Below are 19,677 nucleotides of genomic sequence, written 5' to 3' on the forward strand. Positions count from 1 at the left end.
AAAAGAAAAAAAATTACAAACAAAAAATTTAATCCATATGGGAGAAAAATCAATTGTAATTAAAATTAGAAAAAATTATAATTATTTTAAAATTATTCCTGTAAAATATATTAGAAAAAAGGTTTTAGCGTATGCATCCTTTTACAGACATGAAATTTATACGTATTCCATTTTAATGATTAATTTCATTATGATGTATAATTAATTTATATGATATTTCAAATCACTTGGTTTTTTTCTTTTTTTCTTTTTTCCGATAATGTCATAAATACTAAGAAAGCTTTGTCAAATCGACAATAGCACAGTTGCAAAAGCCTATATAATGATTCACCACATTCGGCCAAACGCTGTAAATTTAAAAAATTTAAAGTAAATAACCTTATACTGGAATAAATATCTGGCGGTTCAAAACTTCGAATTTTTTTTTTGGTATGACACAAATGCTTGGAAAAAAAATAATAATAATAATCAAGTAACAACCTAAATGTAACAGTCTAAAATAATGAGAACATTAATGTAACTCCAAATCAAGCACATAATTTTGGTTTGAAACTCAGAGAGAGATCAGAACAAAGGCTTCTTCCCATTTAACATTGCCATCAACTGATCGAAAACCCGAGTACCTGCATCACGAAGACCAGAATGCATGTACTCATTAGTTATCCACAACCGAATCCCGGCAATCTGCGAAGCGGTTTCCATGGCCAGCTTGAAGTTAACAAACATATCATCGTAATATACAGCAGCTGCAACAGGTACCTGTAAATGTCGAAAGAAACAAATTCATACACTTCTATACAAAAACCAGACAATTTGAAAAGTTGCTTTCTCATTATTTGTTTAGAGACAATGAAAACATTATTTGCCTGCAGCTAAGTGTAGCAATATGGATCACCAATAGAAAAATATTTTGGCTGCCTCCAATTTTAAGAGAATTAACTTTATATCAAAGGCAGCAGACTACCTTGTTGTTATTTAGTACCGTGGTGTCATATAATGAAGGCCAATCCTGCTTCTCAGCCAATATATGAGCAGCATCTTTGAATTGCTTTAAGGCATGAATCTCATCAAACATCCATGGGAAAATCATCTGCAGAAGCATAAGAACCCGAATAAATTTAGTCCTTGCCTATGTGAAAATGTTTAGAAAACAAGTGTCTCCTATGAAAAGAATCAATTAATCATGCATATTAGAGTGCATACTTTCAAACCAGCTCATGACAACTGTCAACACAAAGTAAAAATCATCAAGAAATTATACAAAAGTTGGATGCGGCTAATTGAACATTTTTCCAAATCCTAAAGAATTCATACCCTCAAAACTAAGCTCACCCTTACAGCATAAAGATAAGAGAAAAGGAAATTTTAAAATTGCCGTATCAGTCACAGCTTAAAGATTTTATGAATTGAGGTTTAGACTTCTTATGCATTTTTCTATTCCTTTCTTTTACAGTTACTACGGACAACATTCCCATTTGAATTCTAGATTTTACTTACTGACACTTCCATCTGCAAAACATCTAATCAAATACAAATCAAAATTGATCCATCAGAGAGATTCCAGTAACTTGATGTAAACAAGACAATGTTGTAGTTCACAAAGGCACGGTTAGAGCTTATGCCTACCTCCCCAGTGAAGTATACAGGGTCTCCTTGTTTTGCAGCCCTGATTGCATCAAATTTTTCCTCATATTCAGTCCTTATTCTTTGAGCAGACCACAGTGAGGAAGTTCCCTTCAAAACATAAATAAATAATATCCCTAATAAATTAACAATTAAAGAAATAAAATTTTTCAACTATATGCTGCCACACAGTTTTAAGAAATTCCTTTACATTACAGGGGGGGGGGGGGAGAGAGAGAGAGAGAGAGAGAGAGAGAGAGAGAAGAGCAATCAACCTGACAGTATATGGCCTCATGCAGAAGAGCGTAAAGTGGATTTGTAATGAAAGAAATTGACTTCTCAAACTGCATGTATGCAATGGCTTAGGTTGATGCTGATAACAATTCAACTTTTGATTTAAGATCAATGAGAAAGCAGTAATTCACTTACAGCATTCAAGAAGTTGTTACTGATACGCTTTGGTGATCCTGGAATTATAACAGGATCCCAGATCGTCTCTAACCTATTATAGCCAAAAAAAGTTTATTCAAAGAACAAGGTTTTGCAAGTTTTTAAGAAATGTGGTGTATATGCATGAAACATACATGTAATGCAATCGCTCAAAACCATTACTGGATCCAAGACATGAAAGACCAAGAGTTTGCAGTCCCCTTGATGTTAAGATGCCCCCAGATGGAAGAGCAACCTATATCAAAAGAAAAGCAAGGGAATGAATGCAAGGGTTAAGCTTAATTTTCAGTATCAAACAATGCTAAGAACATATTAGTAAGATCCTTACCCCGCCTCCTTCAGATTCTGATAAATACTTTACAAGTTCGCGAACAATCTCAATATCCTGAGGATACCTCTTGTAGTACTTGTCATTTTGATTTATAATCTGTCCAAAGCATGCTTTGTACACAGCATCTGCAGTGCATCCATTTCCAATGGGAGGAATTCCTCCAGTTAGAAGGACATGTCTTAGTCCTTCCGGTGCAAAACTCAAATAGGTAACAGCACAAAAACCACCATAGCTCTAAACAAGGAAAAAGGATAAGCAGTCATTCAATTTAAGAACTCTACTGGCTTCACCACATCAACACAGGATAACTAATCCTCACTGAACAAGAGGCATTAGAACAAGAAGAATTAATTTAGAAGGAAAAGAAGTTGAAAGTATAAGATGAATCGGTTCTTAAAGATGAGCAATGATGAAAGTTGATAATTGGTAGTACAATAAAGCACCTGCCTAATGGCAGGGCATTCCTATATCTGTAAGCTTACCAAACAATTATAACACCAAAGAAATGGTAATATGTCAATACCTGACCCAAAATGGTCCATGGTCCAGCATCAGGAACCAGACGCACTCGAATAAACTCAGCATCTTTCACAATATTATCAGCTCGAAAGTATTTTAAGTAGTCAGCCAAACTCTCTGCTGCCTTCAATTGCAACATAGATGAAGATGTCAAAGGAGTTGATAGGCCTGTTCCCCGCTGCAAGTAAAAAACTTCAGCTAGTAAGAAGATAATATCACTAACAGCTTGTCATAAGAGAATGTCAAGAAAACATGCCTGATCCATCAACACAACCCGAAATTCTTCACATGCTTTATGCATCCATCCACTGGCTTCTGTTGGTCTCTGACACTCAAACCCAGGTCCACCTTGTAGGTATAATAAGTATGGCAGGGGCTGTTCTTCTTTTCCAACTGCAACACATATTCTGCTTTAGGAAGGGACTAACAGAGAAACCAAGATGATTAATCAAATGTACCATATGTCTCTAAAGATAAACACTCATACAAGAAATTATAAAATGAACATCTAAACAGCACTTACAGTCTGACACATATCTAACCGTAAGCCCAAAGCTCAGTGACATAGAAAATTGTTATTGAAACAGGCAATAACTACTAAACCTGATATACGTAAAAGCCTGTGTGCATGTTTATACATAGGCTAGCATAGGTATCCGATCCCATATCACTGTTGCTGCCCATATCTTATCAAATTTTATTTTATTTCTCCACAAACCTCCCCCCCCCCCCCCCCCCCAAACAAAAAAAAAAAAAAAGGGCAATGCTGATTGCCTGGCATTTATCTACTCACTGTCCTATAACTTTGTATTTTGACGGTCAATTAAATGATTTGGTATTAAAGTACAATTAGCTTACCATAAATTTTTATTTCAATGAGCTATTCAAAAGATGGTAGCTTTAAGCAGTTGGGTCAGTGGCCTACATATAGAGATAAACAAGCAAGCACTTTTCTTGATGCTATAAAGTGATATTGACTCTCCCAACCAGCAAATATATTCAGAAAGTAATAGAAATTCCACGCTAAGTGGGGTCTATAAAATTTGATGAATTCTACAAAGAAAAACTATATGGACATGCAAAGAAGACTGTATTCTAATCTACTATCAAACCCCAATATCCATCTACTTTTGATTGTTTAAGAAAAGTAGCAAACAAATTTTATATTAAAAAAAATATCAAATCAAACATATTTCTGTTACTTAAAACTCTTTTTTTTTTTTAAAAAAAAAACCTATTACTCAGATCATTGACAACTACTTAAATTCCAAGTAACCTACCTTTTTTTTTATTTTTTATTTTTATTTTAAACTACTGGGTTTCTAGTAAGTTGGGTAGCTATCAATTATTCGTTAGAGACAAAAACCTATGATCCTTTCTTTTCTTTTCTTTTTTTTAATCTTTTTCTTTCCTCTACTCTTTCTACAATCAAAAGCCAATACACAATATATTCAATTCCTTAAGATCATCCTCAATATTTCCCTTATAAAAGCTCAATAGCTCATACACAAATTCATCGCAGAAATTTAAAATAGATTCACAAATGAAACAGCGATTCGTTTCAATAAAACGAAAAAGAAAAAAAAAATTGAAAATTTTGATTGAACAATATTCGATAGAAGTTTATACCAGCAACGATTTCGCGAGCGAAGATCGAGATTTTAGGAGAAGTTCTTAGGTTCAGAGAGTAGTCCAAAGGTACAGTGAAGTGGTGGTCGCGAAGTCTGAGGTCCGGCACAGAGTACCAGTTTCCGGGGACATGGTCAGAGGATTGGTCACCGGATGTGGATGAGTTAGCCCCAGCCATGGCAGTCAATGTACGGGCTGGAACCTGGAAATTGTGGAAACAAAGAAGCTTGGTTGCTGGAAATAGTGAAAGTCTGCGAATAGAGAAGGTAGTGAAGGAGTGAAAATGGAGTGTGTTTATCAATGAAGGTGGCGCGTGGCACGCCAACATTTTTCGTTGCGTGTGATATGGACAGCCAATGTAAAGGAAGGGCCTTTATGGAAATCGAGAAACAACGTGGCGCGATCTTAGAATGTTTGATTAGATGAGGATTGACATGGGATGGCTATCTATCCGTCCAATGTTTTGACGTTTTTGGTTGTCAAATTTTACTAGAAACATCAAATTTTAATCTCAACGGTATTTCCTTTGTCTTTTTAATTTCAGTTAAATAGGTTTATCTTGATCTGGTTAAGTCTGATTATTGAGTGTCAAATATCGAATTATAGTTTTAAAAATTAAAAATTATTTTTTAGCAACCAAAAACTTGATTCTTAAAGACTTTGATTAGGTCACTAAAAATGTTTAATTAATTGAATTTCATAATCATAAAAGTGGGTTTCTCAATTTTTAAAATGATCGAATATTAGTTTGTTGCAATGTTTAAACGTAAACAGTCAATTAAGCACGCTAATACTATTATTTTTTTGAAAAAAGAAATATTAAAGAGCCGTTTAGAATTTGGATTTGATTTAACTATTTTAAATTAAATTTTAAATAATTCAATCTAATCCCACTTTCTAGACGGAGCTTACGGTGATTGTGAAAGGTTCCATTTTTGTATTTTTGGTCAAAATGGGGCCAGCTAGTCAAGTACCCTCCAAAAAAAATATTAATATTTCTTTTTCATTAGAATACGACAAAACACAAGTTCTACGGCCGAGGACGCAGCCGAGCTAGTAAGTTCCATGTTTCTTTTATCCTTTTCAGGTTTGAACATGTAACAAAACAATAATATTGGTATCTAGGATAAAAACAAAATGCAAGTCCTAATTTGAATAGAATTTTATTTAGATTTTAGAATCATATAATATCACAAAACTTTATTAATACCATAAAATACAATACAATTTTATTAAGGATTTAAAATGTTCAAATTCGATTAGACTTTAGAATCAAAGTTTCAATATCAATAAATATCTCAAATGTTCAAAATACAGAAATATTTATAAAAATATAAAAAATTATTAAATATTGATAAAAATTTTAAAAAATTAATTAAAATTTATTTAAAAATTTTAATATTAATTTAATTAATTAATTAATTATTAAATTGATTATTAAAGTTATAAAAATATTAATTAGATATTATATTTTTTTAATTATTTTATTTATAATAAGCAATATGAATACTATTATTAATAAAAAAATGTAAAAAAGAAAAATATATTTTATTAAGTAAAATATATGAAATAATTATTACAATTATATTATATTTTATAAATACTATTTGAATGCTCTAAAAAATTCTTGGATGGTTGAGAATTGTTTGTCTCTTTTTCATTTTCATTTTAAAATATAATGTATAAAAAATAATTATTAAAAAAAATATTTTTTTAATAATTTTATATATAATTATTAATATACTATCGATATGAATATCTAAAAGTTAAGTTTATATGTATCAAATACTATAGATGTCGAATTTTTCAACCTTTATTTACAAAAAAATATATTTCTTGCATATTTTTCAATTTTTATTTATGTTCTAATATTTATTTACTTTACAATATTTATACAAATATTAAATTTATTATTATAAAAAAATAATAATAGATAGATAAATGTGTAACTTGTAATATTAATTTTTTCTAAGAATATTATAGGTAGACTTGTTTGATATAATTTTGGATATTGTATGTTAAATGTGATTTTTTTAATTTTTATTCATCTAATTATTGAAAACAATTAGAAGGTAAAAAAAAAATCAATAATATTAATTTGGCAAAAAACTTTACTAAACATCAATAATATTTATAAAAAAATTTTGATAAAAAAATTTAACAAAAAAAATCATAGATATTTCTAAAATTTTTATAAAAATTTATGAAAATTTTATGGAAATAATTATAGATTTATAAAGTAAATTGTGAAGAATTCAATATGAATATTATAATGAAAATTTTCAGAGAAATTATAGAAAAATATTAAAAAATTTCGATGGATATTATGAAAATTATATCTTTTACCACTTTTCCTTCCGATGTGTTTAAAAAATAAACATTTCATAAAAAATTTCAATATTTTAAATAAGATTTATATCTTATTTAGAATATCTAAATACTTTTAGTCAACTCCATTTTATTTATTAACCAGGACTCGTTTTATTTACACTTAAGATGTATCATTTTATTTTGTTCACCGATTGTTACCATGATTCTCAAAATAGGTAAAGCAAACAATCCTGCATCCATATATGGTGATATAGAAGTTCATTTTGGTGGATTAATTGTCTCCCAAATCTTGTATTTCACTAGTTTATCTATCTTTTTCAAAATAAGTAAACAATATATATATATATATATATACACACCTGTCCTAATTGCTTTTATAGGAAGCACTTCTTCTATGGAGTGGTTTCCAAAGAGGATGTTTTCTTCTATGAAAACCAAATAGGGTACTTTTTAGTATTTTTGTCTATACACCACTAAGAAGCACTTTTATTTTTATAAAAGCCGTTTAGATATTTCAGAAATAGGTAACAAATGTACCAGTCTAAATTATCAACAAAAAGAAGGCAACTCTAGATAACACAAATAGTTTGGTTATAAGTGAGACGGAAATCATCAGAACAAAGGTTTCTTCCCATTAAGCATTTCCATCAAATGATTGAAAACCTGCGGCCCCGCATCCCGCAAACCAGAATGCATGTACTCATTGGTTATCCATAACCGAATCCCTGCTATCTTTGGAGCTGTTTCCATGGCCAGCTTGAAGTTTACGTTCATATCTTCATAATAAACAGCAGCTGCAACAGGAACCTGTCAATGCCAAACGAACCAAATTCATACACTTACATACCAAAAACAATGATTTGGCCACAGCGGAGCCTAGAAATCTAGATCTTCACCACAGTTTAATAGATTAAACCTCGTAGTTAGACAGCGAACCTTGTTGTTATTTAGTGCAGTGATGTCGTAGAGTGAAGGCCAGTCCTCCTTCTCGGCCAATATATGAGCAACCTCTTTGAATTGCTTTAAGGCATGAATCTCATCGAACATCCATGGAAAGATCATCTGCAGAAGCAAATAAAACCAGTATATTCACTAACTGGTGTCTGACGATTCAAAGTAACAACAGGGAAGCATGACCTGGTCCATGCCTTGAGATTAAATTATTTAGAAATCTAAATAGAAAACAAACATCTACTACGGAGAGAATGGATTAGCCATGCTCATTTTTGCGAGCAAATGAGCATACAATGATAATTCAGCAACATAATATCAGCAAGAAATGGCAAAAAATTGGATATAGCAAAGTGAACAATTTCAAAGAACAAAAACTAACCCCCTCAATGTTTTTGCAGATGAACAGAGAGATTTTTAAATTGTAGCAACCCTCACAGCTTAAGATTTTAATGAAATGAGTACTGGATTTACTATACATTTTCCGATTCCTTACCTTTCATTTACACAAGATCGTGACAATCTTAAAATAAAATTAGTTTCAATTAATGAATTAGCAACTTTTACCAAGTCCAAGTTTAGAGAACCTCCAGCACATTAATGATAGAAAAGTTTCACCATGTAAAAGAACAAAAAAGGGAAAATTATAAAGTGCATGCACTCAATGCAACAATATCCTATTGATTAATGCGCCAAGAGAGATTTTCACATATGGATATCAATGTTTTGAGTGAGTTCATAATTCCAAAAATATTCTACAATTTCCCCCTCAACACTTCCGTCCGTAAATAAGCTAACAATATACAGAAACAATTGATTCCGTCAGAGATACTCCAGTAACTGAATGCAAACATGCTAGTTTTGTCGTCGTCAAATGAAAATGTTAAAGCTTATGCCTACCTCTCCAGTAAAAAGTACAGGGTCACCTTCTCTTACAGCCTTGATTGCATCAAATTTTCCCCCATATTCAGTTCTTATCCTATGACCAGACCACCGTGAGGAGGCACCCTTCAAAGAGTAAACAATATAAATAAACTAACAACATTATTTATCATATAGCACGGCATAAATTTCCAGAAATTTCTATAATCATCCAATAAAGAGAATACGGCTGTCTACCTGGCAGTATATGGACTCGTTTAGAAGAAAATAGAGTGGATTTGTATTGAAAGCCATGCACTTCTCAAACTGCATACATGGAATGGCTTAGAATGATGCTGAGAATGATTCAACATTTAAATTCAAGATCAATGTGAAAGTAATAAATTTCTTACCGCATTCAAGAAGTTGTTGCTCATATGCTTTGGTGCTCCTGGAACTAGTACAGGATCCCAGACCATCTGTAACCTATGAGTCATAGCATAATATGAATTATTCAAAGAAAAATATCGTTGTAAGTTTGAAAGTAAATGAGGTGCATATATGTGAAACATACATGTAGTGCAAGTGTTCAACACCCTCATTGGATCCAAGACACGCAAGGCCAAGAGATTGCAGCCCCTCTATGGTAAAGATTCCCCCAGATGGAAGATACACCTATATCAAAAGAAGGACAAGGGTTGAATGCAATGATAAGCTTGTCTTTCAGCATTGTGAACAATATCAAGAAAATATCAGTTAGATCCTCACCCAACCTCCGTCAGATTCCGATAAATAGTTTACAACTTCATGGACAATCTCAATATCCTGAGGATACCTCTTGTAGTACTTGTCATTCTGAAGTACAACCTGTTCATAGCATGCTCGAAACACAGAATCTGCAGTGCATCCATTTCCAATAGGAGGGATTCCTCCACTTAGAAGGACCTGTCTTAGTCCTTCTGGTGCAAAACTCAAATATGTTATAGCGCAAAAACCACCATAGCTCTATACAAGGAAAAAAAAAAAAAAAAAGTACTCATTAAATTCGAGACTCCAACTGGCTTAACTGCACCACAAACAATACATTATATATAATCTTCACTGAACAAAGAGGCCTTATCATTCACTAAGCTCAACAACAAGGATTATTTTAGGACAAGAAAAGGTCGGATGGATGATATATTTTGGTTCTTTGAGTAAAAGTTGCTAATTGCGAGTAGTAGTAGAATTAAGCACCAACATAAGAATGATAGCAATACTTGACCCAAAACTGTCCAAGGTCCACCATCAGGAACAAGACGTAATCGAATAAACTCGGCATCTTTCACGATATTGTCAGCTCGAAAGTGTTTCAAGTAGTCAGCCAAGTTCTCTGCAGCCATCAGTTGCGACATGGATGAAGATGTCAAAGGAGTTGATAGACCTGTGCCGCGCTGCAAGTAAAAATATTTCAGCTGGAGAAAAGATAATAAATAACCGTAACAGCTTATATGAGAATGTCCAGAAAAAAATGCCTGATCCATCAACACAACTCGAAATTCTTCACATGCTCTATGAATCCACGAAATGGCTTCAGTTGGGCGCTGACACTCAAATCCAGGTCCACCCTCTAGATATAATAGGTATGGCAATGGCTGTTCTTCTTTACCAACTGCAGTACATATTCTGCTTTAGCAAATTGCTAACAAAGAAACGATGATCATCAAAATAAAGTGCCATATTTCTCTGAAGACAAAACTCATACAACAGATGTGCCAAAATGATAGTCAGTCTCTGGAAGCATTTTAGTAAGCTCATATCTAATGCCACTGCTGTCAGACATAGATTATAGATATTCATGATTAATGCAGACAATAAGTAAAAAAAATTAGATTATAGATATTCATGATTAATGCAGACAATAAGTAAAAAAAATTTCAGAAATAGAAATTCCATTTGCACGGAAAACTGAAATCCGGCATAAACCCAAAATGTAATTTTGATTAACAAGATGGATTAAAGCCCAATACCAGCGACAACTTCGCAAGCGAAGATGGAGATTTTAGGAGAAGCTCTTGAATCCAGAGAATAGTCCAGAGGTACAGTAAAGCGGTGATCGCGAAGCCGGAGGTCCGGCGCAGAGTACCACTTCCCGGCGATGTGCTCCGGAGATAGGTCAATATCAGAGACGGCTCTTAGCTCAGCCATGGCTCAAACTGCAAATGGGCTTCCGTCGAGAGCGTGAATAACGAAGAAAAAAAAGCAAGAAATGCAAAATGGGTTGTTGCTCGTGGATCGCTGCCAACATTTTGACTTTGAAGCTTCCAAAAAAATGAGCAAATTTTTTTTTTTTTTTTTTGAATTCTGTAAGAAAATATTAAATAATGGGTTTTTTTTTTTTTTTTTTAAACAGATTCATTGAGAAGAACCAAAAGCACAAATCTTTTCCACTTTTTCGCTAACCCCATTGGAAAAGAATGTGGATGAGAATCTGATCTCTAAATTTTTGGGTGATTAGAAAGTTGTATATTCCTTATATGTGATTGGAAATGAAAGCTTTCAAAAAGTTTTTATCAAATCAATAAAAGTTAATAAAAGGCTAAAAAGAGTGAGAGTGTTTGTTTGATGAGAAAATTGAAACTGTGAGTGACAGGGTGTTTATTGAAAAGTGTGAGCTTTATTTTATTTTATTTTATTTTTTTCTTTGGTGAATACTTGGAATCTCCCGCCTGTTCTGGGAATTCAGCAGTTCAAAAAGTCAACATCAATGTCAAAATCATGGAGTATTGTCGCTGTTGAATCAATTTGTACCGACTATTTTTTTGGTGAGTACTAAACTAAAGATAAACTTTTTAACACACGACCCGTGAGCTCAGCTTCTTGGCATTGCATATCATTTCTAATTGCAGGTCTTGAGTTCGAGATTCATTGGTCGGTAAATCCCAAAAAAAAACCCAAAAAAAAAAAAAAAAGTACTTTTAACACAAACAGCCATAAACAGTTCAAATAAAAAATAAATAAACAAAACTAATTGGAGCATATAACTACGGCTATTAAAAAAACATTAAAAATATTGTGGGAAAAAAATTCAGAAACTTAAATGAAAAATCATTACGAGTTACACATTAGTTAAAATAAATTAATAAATAAAAGTCACACTCTAAAAATTGACTAAACAAGAACTCAGATTTTAGATTTATTAACTGTATCAATTTAGATTTTTTATTTTTATTTTTTTTATCGAGATTTATGTTTGACTCAGTAATTTTTAAGATATTAAAATAATAATAACATGGAAGCTATTAACATATTTATAATTTTATTTATTTTATCAAATACACAATAAATAATATATAATTAATTTATTTATCTATTTAAAAGTTTGCAAACATATATACACATGAAAGATCAATAATATCTTAAAAAAAAAAAAATTTGTGTCATTTTGGTTAACATTTCAATGTGAGTACCATAATGGTTGGAAGAGAAGAAAACTTTCAGTACGTGGAAAGGAAGTTAGAGTATCTGAATTTCTTTTCCTAGCAGGATAGGTACAACTACAAGTGCCACATATATACATATATATATATATATATATTTTTTTTTTTTTCTTTTATTTAAAGGATTGGTAGGTGGCCAATAATTAAAAAGTGCATTCTCAGTTGAATAAAGTACAAAAATCCACACTTTCATAGAAAAAGGGAAAAAAAAAACGAAAAAAACAAAAATCCAGTCCAAAGGTCTTTAGTGACAACCAAAAGAAGAAGAAGAAGAAAAGAAATTCTCTTACCTCTGATTCTCGTGTTTGATATGGCCTTCTCCACCATATCCAGAGCTTTCTTAGCTTCAAGACCCACCTCTCTCTTTCTTCGGTGCATGAGCAATGTCCCAGAAAATACCGTCTATGGCGGACCAAAGGTTCAAAGCCCGAATCAAAGAGTGACACTGACCCATCTTCGACAGAAGCACAAAAAGGGCGAACCCATTACCGTCGTCACGGCCTACGACTACCCATCGGCGGTTCACTTGGACACTGCCGGAATCGATATCTGCCTTGTCGGTGATTCGGCCGCCATGGTTGTCCACGGCTACGACACCACGCTTCCTATCTCGGTTGATGAAATGCTTGTCCATTGTCGAGCCGTGGCTCGTGGAGCTAAACGGCCGCTTTTGATTGGGGATCTTCCATTTGGGTCCTATGAATCCAGCTCTACTCAGGTATGTTTGCCAAATCGTTTCGAGTTCAATGGGGTTTTATGGGGAATTTTGTTTTCTGGGTATGTTTTTGTTTGGTTGCTGAGAAAGCAGAGGAAAAGATCAGCCGTTTCATGGTCTTCTCTGCTTGCTGAAATTTGAATTCTTGGATTGGTTCCCTTATAACCTTTTCTGAAAGTGCGATTTTCCAATGATAAAAATTAGAGCTTGGAGGGTTTCATACCTTTTCTCAGCAGCCAAACAGAGCAATATGGAATTTTACTAGAAAAATAGGGTGTAAAAGTTTCTTGGGTTTTTTTTTTTCACCCTTAGATTAGTGATGTGATAGCAGTAATTATGAGCAGGCTGTTGATACGGCAGTGAGGATATTGAAGGAAGGAGGAATGGATGCTATAAAATTGGAAGGAGGTTCACCTTCGAGAATCAATGCTGCAAAAGCCATTGTTGAAGCTGGAATTGCAGTGATGGGACATGTGGGGCTTACTCCACAGGCCATTAGTGTTCTTGGGGGATTTAGGCCTCAGGGCAAAAATGTTGCTAGTGCGGTAAAGGTATGCTTTTCTTTGTGATGCATGAATTTGCAAATTCTCTATGGCAGTATTTGGTTATGTGCGTTTTTGATTCAATGTTGAATTAGATTGTTTATTACAGGTTGTGGAAACTGCACTGGCTTTGCAGGAAGCTGGGTGTTTTTCTGTTGTTTTGGAATGTGTTCCTCCACCCGTGGCGGCTGCAGCTACTTCAGCTCTCCGAATTCCTACCATCGGTATTGGAGCTGGGCCTTTCTGCAGTGGTCAAGTTAGTTGATGATATTTCTATATATTCTTGTTTTCTGTTATATAATATGTCTCTGCGTATTTGGTCTCTTGTGCTAATAATAGTAGGGTGGTTGAGTTAATATAACTAGTTCTTAGACTATTTCATATCTGCTAAATGAAATCAATTAGGCATTTTGAATTTCAAGATAAAGTATTTTTAGGTGATTGTTGTCCAGATATGGATATGATAATACAGCACAGTGGAATGAATTTTGTTTGAATTACAATTTTGTGGTAAATATGATGATGTTATTCTGTCTATATGTTGGAGCGAAAGCTTTTGTCTGTATATCTCTGCCTAATTTGCAAAAGTTCTTGGAGATTATGCTGGTCAAGAGGTTTACATAGGCTTATAAACTTTTGATTTTCAATTAGAGATTAGGTAGTAAAGAATATGAAAATTAACTTTTGTTGTTTTGCTGTTACAAGTAAAACTTTGCTCTTTCAATCAACTTTTTCCTTTGGATGTTTTTTTTAAACTATTTGATTGATTTATTTTTTTAAGTAGTATTGTGCTGCTCATTGAACCAATTTCTTGAAGAACAGAAGATTGTTGATATATTATATTGTATCATACTATTTAAATTGACTAGAGGATTTTGATATGCCACCTACTTTTTGGTAAAAGTGATTTGTTTCTTGGAGATTATTCATTCACTTTTATCTCCTAGAATCCCTGGCATTCAATTTTTGTTACACGGGCATTTGTATGCTGAGTCGTAAATTTGCTATGGAATATACATATTAGCAAAAACCAAAACGAAACTCTGATAAATAGAGTGAACTCCACCTATAATTAGAATTGATTATCGATAACTGCTTCCAAATAAAAACTTTCATGTCTGACCCTTCTCCTTCATGGTTGTTAAAATGCATTTTTCTCCCATTAATGCAATGGTATAATTTAAATAGATGCCTTTTTTAATTATAGCCTGCTTAATTTGTTTCACTATCAAACAGGTGCTGGTTTACCATGATTTGCTTGGAATGCTGCAACACCCACATCATGCCAAGGTTAAATTTTACGATTGCATTTCCATAAATTGATTCTCTCTTCTTATCTAAATTTTTGCTTAACACGGTTACCTTTTATAGGTTACCCCAAAATTCTGTAAGCAATATGCACGTGTAGGAGATGTCATCAACAAAGCTCTGGTAGAGTATAAGGAAGAAGTGAGCAGTGGCAAATTTCCTGGGCCTGCATTCAGCCCGTATAAAATCAGTTCCACTGATGTTAGTGCCTTTTTAAATGAGTTACAAAAGTTGGGTTTGGACAAGGCAGCATCTGCAGCAGCTGAAGCATCGGAGAAAATTGAAAAACCTGAATCACCTGTTGCAGATGAGCAGCGGAAGAGTGATTGATAGTGGTATGGTAGAAAATGTCCTTTTAGCAGCAACATCGAGGCATTTGCAAGTTGGAATTTGGTTAGCATACAGTACAAATTTTCATTATTTATTTTTTCAGTTAACTTTCTCATCCTTTTTTTTTTTTTTTTTTTTTTTATTATTATTATTTTTTTTAACCTTTCTCATCCACCTTTTCTTCTTATTTCTCTGTAACACCAAATAATGTCATCTACATAATATGCTGTTAGAATTCCTGTTGAGTGGTAAAATAATTTGATTCCTGCACAAAGTTGTATTTGGAATATTGAAGCAATTTCAGGAATGAGAATGAGATTTAAAGCCAATGTTCATGGTTTATGATCTTGGTACTTTTGATACGTGAATCATAATGGACTGCTCGATCTGTTGTTTGGTTGACAATTTATATATTGGAATGCATTTGCATTTTTTTTTGGTCTCTTTCCTGGTCTTCCCTCTGTAAAGTCCACCGTAATAACTTTCTATTTAACGGAAGTGCAAGTTGAATGCTGATCACCACGGCAATTGGATTTGCTTAGAAACAAGAAGATTTTCAAGCACATTTAAGACTATAAATGGCCAGGTTACCAGCCACGTGTTGTTTTTAAGTGCAACGAAGTTTCAAACTGCAATACTATGAGGATCTAAAAACAACATACCCCGCCATGTATTTAGTATGAATCAAGATACTAAGACTATGATACACCGTGGAAATTCTGTAATTTCCATCAGAGAAACAAAGAGACGGTCTCGAACCCAAGAAATGATTAGTGCTTCTCTGGTTTTGCCTGCTGTTGCCAATGGCAGCATTGATTTTGTGATACACTAAGAAAATGGCGCTGCTTTTTTTATGCTCTCAATTGAGCTGCAACAAGGGTCGAAGTTCCCTTTGCTATCCTTCAACAATGAGATATCAAAAGAAAGCATTTTGATCAATGATAGATCAGTATCGGCCATTGAAACACTAGGAGTTACATTCTTTGTCCCAAATGTTTGATAAGGACTTCTAGAATATAAGCTTTGTTTTCGCCTTTATAAGCTACCCTGCTACCATATACATCTTTCTCAAACTCGATGGTTTCCATATCCTGAGACAGAATATATATAATCTCCCATAACATGACCATATATATTATTTTTGGCTGTGATATGGTTCTTGATTCTGTCAGCATTTTATTCTGCTTCTTAACTGGTTTTAAATATGGTTTGGCCATAGACCATCTTGGAAAATTTTCTCTCAACTGTTTCAGGATTTCTACTTCACTATAGGATTCAAGTTGCTTCTCATGAGTGCACTTTCTTGCAAGAATCAAAGCTTCAGTTGATGGAGAGTGAACTTTATTTGATGCTAGCAACTAAGTGAAGTTTTTAGCCTTTTCACATATGCTGTCAAAATATGCTTTTTCTCCATCATGATTTTGCTATAATCTTCATTAACTTTGACAGAAAGCTCTCCTTCAATAACTAGAGGTAGAATAGAAGTGGCTAGGGAAAAAAGGGGAGAATGAAATCTAAATACCAATCATGAAAGCAAAGCAATGGAGAATTATCTTTCAGCGTTACCTTCACACAAAACTTCATAGAAAATTGAAATTGGAACCTGAGAAAACCCAATTGGATACTAACTCAAATCTTCAGATCTTACATTGCAATTTGAAATCCAAAATTTGAAGAATTAAATTCCTGTATAAAAAAATGCTTACACAGATTCTTTTTTCCTTTTGGATCTTACAGAGCTCGTTTGAGATGTAATTTCCTCATTATGTTCTATAATGCGTACTTCCTGAGGTGGAGCAAAAGAGGAATGCTGCATTTTTCCCTTTTTGTTATTCAAGTTGAAATTCATTTCCTTTGTCAATACAACTTTTTGGTGGGAGGTCAATGCCAACTGAATGAACAGAACTATGAAGTAAATGTATAATAATTCAAAATTTTAAAATAAATGCATTATAAAGTCAGAAAAAAATATAGACATATAATGAAAGGGGCTCAACTTTATTCTTCATCATAGAAATAGTAGTGACAAATTTTCATCTTACGAAAACTGTAGTCAACCACGACTCCTGAAAACTCAAAATACATCTATGAAGACAAAAAAAAAAAATTTTCCTTTATTTACCTGAGGAATAATCTTCTTAGTCATGATGTCTAAAACTCTGGAGCTGTTAAACGTCCCTATTAAGTTGGCAATGCACAGAGAAAAGAGAGAAAAAAAAAAAAAAAATCAAAGTCTGCATACGTTGAGAACTCATCCACTCTGCACAAGTCAGATAAATATACCATGCTATGGTAGATGAACTGGAAAAAAAAGAAAAAAAGAAAAAATAAAAGAAATAAAATCCAGCATAGTGCTATGGGGTCACCATTAGAAAAATTCAATGCCCAGATATAAATAAATGAATCATCAAATCATCACCTTAGTTTCTCATGAAAGAGAATCAGATTATCTTCTTATGAACAGACAAATCTGTTCGAGTGAATTTGTAATAAACGGACTGAGAATGCAATTGAGTTGAGGTGCATCAAAGAAAATGCTGTACAGAAACTTAATTAGAAAGCCTACCATGTCAGCAAACTGTTAGTTTCATTGATTGTAGAGGTTGTATCATCCTAGTGAATGTCATCGTTAGCTTCGACTTTCCATGTAAATGGCATTCGTTTTCTTCAACCTTTAGGTCGACTTTCTGGAGTTTGAATGCGCTTTTTCGGTTTTCCACGTCATTTGTCACTGAGGATATGAAATCGAGGTCCACCATCTTTGTTATTGTTAATGTGGTTTAGAAGCTTTTTCTCATTGCATCTGAGTTGTGTCCCTTCATTTCAAGCAAATAGACACATGTGATTTCAATATATTTAAATTAACTTTTCAGATAAATAAAAATAAAACACACATAAATATTCCATTACTTTAAAGCCTAAGGGTATACGTTCAGAGATGTCAAAATGAATTGTACAGCACAATAATGAGTTACGATATGAGTTTTGTAAATAAGTTCCTTTTTACATAATAATTATATTAGTGATTTTATCCTGGCCAATAGAGAACACAGAATACATATTCCAACGCAAGAGTGGAACATAAAATCAAATAAAATATTGCTAATAGAATCGGAAATCACAAAAATATAAACTTAAAAAAATGCAAAAAATAAAATAGAGAATTTTATAAAAATTTTGACTAAATAAAATTTTCGTATCTTACTAAAATAACCAGTTTTATTATGTTTAATACTTAAAAAACATTATAGTTGAAAAAACAGATTGATGATATTTTACACACTTTAATTATAAAAAAGTATTAAATCACAAAATAGCATTCTCCTCTAATTATAAATAATGAATACTGTTAAATAAGATTTTGGTATAAAAAGCACCTGAAATATTTTAAACCTTATCTTTTAAAGAATATGTGTGCATAAATTTTTTATCTATTTATTTGTTAAATAATGTACATCTAAATGACTAGGAATCCATATTAAAGAATAGAACCTTATTAAGGATATACATAAATATTAGAACCTTTTATATATATATATATATATATTTTATTTTATTTTTTCCTGTCTCACACACCGTTGATTCAATTATTTATTCATACTTTTCCCAGTTTCAACCTTTAGCATTCATTGCATGTGTTACTTTTACCTAATTCCAGTACCTTTTTTTATTTAATTATTTTGTTTTCATTATTGATTTCTTTCATCCAATTAAAGCACCGTTAGCATAAAGCAGTACAATGAATTATCCTCAATCTTTTCTACCATATCTAATAGGATTTGCATTTTTGGTATTATATATTTTTCTTAGGACAAAGTGCATGAATAGACCAATATTTATAAGATCTGCGACAAACGGAAATTATAGTAGTGCCCCACAAACACTGTGCCATGATGTACCATGCTTTCTCTTCGATGTTTTCTTTTTTTCCCTTTTAGCTGATATTTTATGTTTGGACATTTGGAGAAAGTCAGATATGTGGTTGGGGATATTTTCTCCATTTGACATCCTTTTTATCTTTCATTTATGAACAATTGGATTCATATTTAAAAATTGTTTGACGTATTATATTTTTTATATTTTATTTGCATCCATAATAAATGAATAAATTTTTTTTTTTTGTTTCTTATATTAATAAATTATGTTAATTTATTCGGATAGTATTTTACCCAATTCCTTATCGTAAAGTTTACCTTAGAAAGTAATCAAATACTTGCAATCCCCGTCTAGTTATAAATTTTGTCATATATACCTACAGTTTTTTCTTTTTAAATTGTGTATATTTATTTTCTTGTGTCAGTTATCTTTGGCATAGTCCCTTTCTTTAGTCAAATTTTGAAATATGATAGTCAACATGCTTTTTTTTTTTTTTTTCCTTTTAATACATTTATAAAGAGGGAAAAAAAAAATATTTTTGATACCAGGGGAATAATCTTCTTAGCCATGATATCTGAAACTCCAGAGTTGTTTGAAAAAAAAAAAAAAAATTCCAGCGTAGTTCCCAAACGTAAAAAAAAAATATATATATATATATATATACATATATTTATATCACATCAAATGGATCTCAATTTGGACTCCACATTGGGATCACATCGTCCTGTAACC

At 32.5% G+C, this 19,677-nt stretch overlaps 3 protein-coding genes across 6 annotated transcripts; 1 reads left to right on the plus strand and 2 right to left on the minus strand.

The window, feature by feature from the left end:
• Positions 1-370: 370 nt before the first annotated feature.
• On the minus strand, positions 371-4,906 carry LOC107432885 (uncharacterized). Of its 2 annotated transcripts, XM_016044085.4 has the most exons (10): positions 4,553-4,904; positions 3,180-3,316; positions 2,928-3,101; positions 2,402-2,638; positions 2,208-2,308; positions 2,053-2,125; positions 1,899-1,967; positions 1,627-1,734; positions 965-1,090; positions 371-759 (listed from the first exon to the last, which is right to left on the minus strand). In XM_016044085.4, exons 1-10 carry the CDS (start codon positions 4,878-4,880, stop codon positions 565-567), a joined length of 1,548 nt encoding a protein of 515 aa, XP_015899571.2. In that variant the 5' UTR covers positions 4,881-4,904; the 3' UTR covers positions 371-564. The 2 variants fall into 2 exon arrangements, with proteins under 2 accessions (XP_015899571.2, XP_060668502.1); XM_060812519.1 differs by lacking the exon at positions 1,899-1,967 and having other exon boundaries at positions 4,553-4,906.
• A 2,443-nt stretch (positions 4,907-7,349) lies between these two features.
• Positions 7,350-11,330, minus strand: LOC107432889 (uncharacterized). The gene is made up of 10 exons (XM_016044092.4): positions 10,705-11,330; positions 10,210-10,346; positions 9,955-10,128; positions 9,464-9,700; positions 9,270-9,370; positions 9,109-9,181; positions 8,954-9,022; positions 8,735-8,842; positions 7,820-7,945; positions 7,350-7,690 (listed from the first exon to the last, which is right to left on the minus strand). Exons 1-10 carry the CDS (start codon positions 10,880-10,882, stop codon positions 7,496-7,498), a joined length of 1,398 nt encoding a protein of 465 aa, XP_015899578.3. The 5' UTR covers positions 10,883-11,330; the 3' UTR covers positions 7,350-7,495.
• A 979-nt stretch (positions 11,331-12,309) lies between these two features.
• On the plus strand, positions 12,310-15,424 carry LOC107432882 (3-methyl-2-oxobutanoate hydroxymethyltransferase 1, mitochondrial). Of its 3 annotated transcripts, none has more exons than XM_060812521.1 (5): positions 12,310-12,892; positions 13,234-13,440; positions 13,527-13,655; positions 14,668-14,721; positions 14,803-15,424. In XM_060812521.1, exons 1-5 carry the CDS (start codon positions 12,485-12,487, stop codon positions 15,067-15,069), a joined length of 1,065 nt encoding a protein of 354 aa, XP_060668504.1. In that variant the 5' UTR covers positions 12,310-12,484; the 3' UTR covers positions 15,070-15,424. The 3 variants fall into 3 exon arrangements, with proteins under 3 accessions (XP_060668504.1, XP_060668505.1, XP_060668503.1); XM_060812522.1 differs by having other exon boundaries at positions 12,312-12,892; positions 13,527-13,687; positions 14,803-14,976; XM_060812520.1 differs by having other exon boundaries at positions 12,315-12,892; positions 13,541-13,687.
• Positions 15,425-19,677: the final 4,253 nt, after the last annotated feature.

The sequence above is a fragment of the Ziziphus jujuba genome, chromosome 11 (assembly GCF_031755915.1).
Source record: "Ziziphus jujuba cultivar Dongzao chromosome 11, ASM3175591v1".
Classification (NCBI taxonomy): domain Eukaryota; kingdom Viridiplantae; phylum Streptophyta; class Magnoliopsida; order Rosales; family Rhamnaceae; genus Ziziphus; species Ziziphus jujuba.

Bases quoted from the DNA above. Each gene is read 5' to 3' on its own strand.
- LOC107432882 (XM_060812520.1), top strand. From the start codon at position 12,485: ATGGCCTTCTCCACCATATCCAGAGCTTTCTTAGCTTCAAGACCCACC. The intron at 13,441-13,540 runs GTATGCTTTTCT...TGTTTATTACAG, and splicing joins ATGTTGCTAGTGCGGTAAAG to GTTGTGGAAACTGCACTGGC. The intron at 14,722-14,802 runs GTTAAATTTTAC...TACCTTTTATAG, and splicing joins AACACCCACATCATGCCAAG to GTTACCCCAAAATTCTGTAA.
- LOC107432889 (XM_016044092.4), bottom strand. From the start codon at position 10,882: ATGGCTGAGCTAAGAGCCGTCTCTGATATTGACCTATCTCCGGAGCAC. The intron at 10,129-10,209 runs GCATTTTTTTCT...TTTTACTTGCAG, and splicing joins GAGTTGTGTTGATGGATCAG to CGCGGCACAGGTCTATCAAC. The intron at 8,843-8,953 runs GTAGACAGCCGT...TACTCTTTGAAG, and splicing joins ACGAGTCCATATACTGCCAG to GGTGCCTCCTCACGGTGGTC.
- LOC107432885 (XM_016044085.4), bottom strand. From the start codon at position 4,880: ATGTTGGCGTGCCACGCGCCACCTTCATTGATAAACACACTCCATTTT. The intron at 3,317-4,552 runs GTATAAACTTCT...TATGTGTTGCAG, and splicing joins CGCTCGCGAAATCGTTGCTG to TTGGAAAAGAAGAACAGCCC. The intron at 1,968-2,052 runs GTAAGTGAATTA...GCATACATGCAG, and splicing joins GTAACAACTTCTTGAATGCT to TTTGAGAAGTCAATTTCTTT.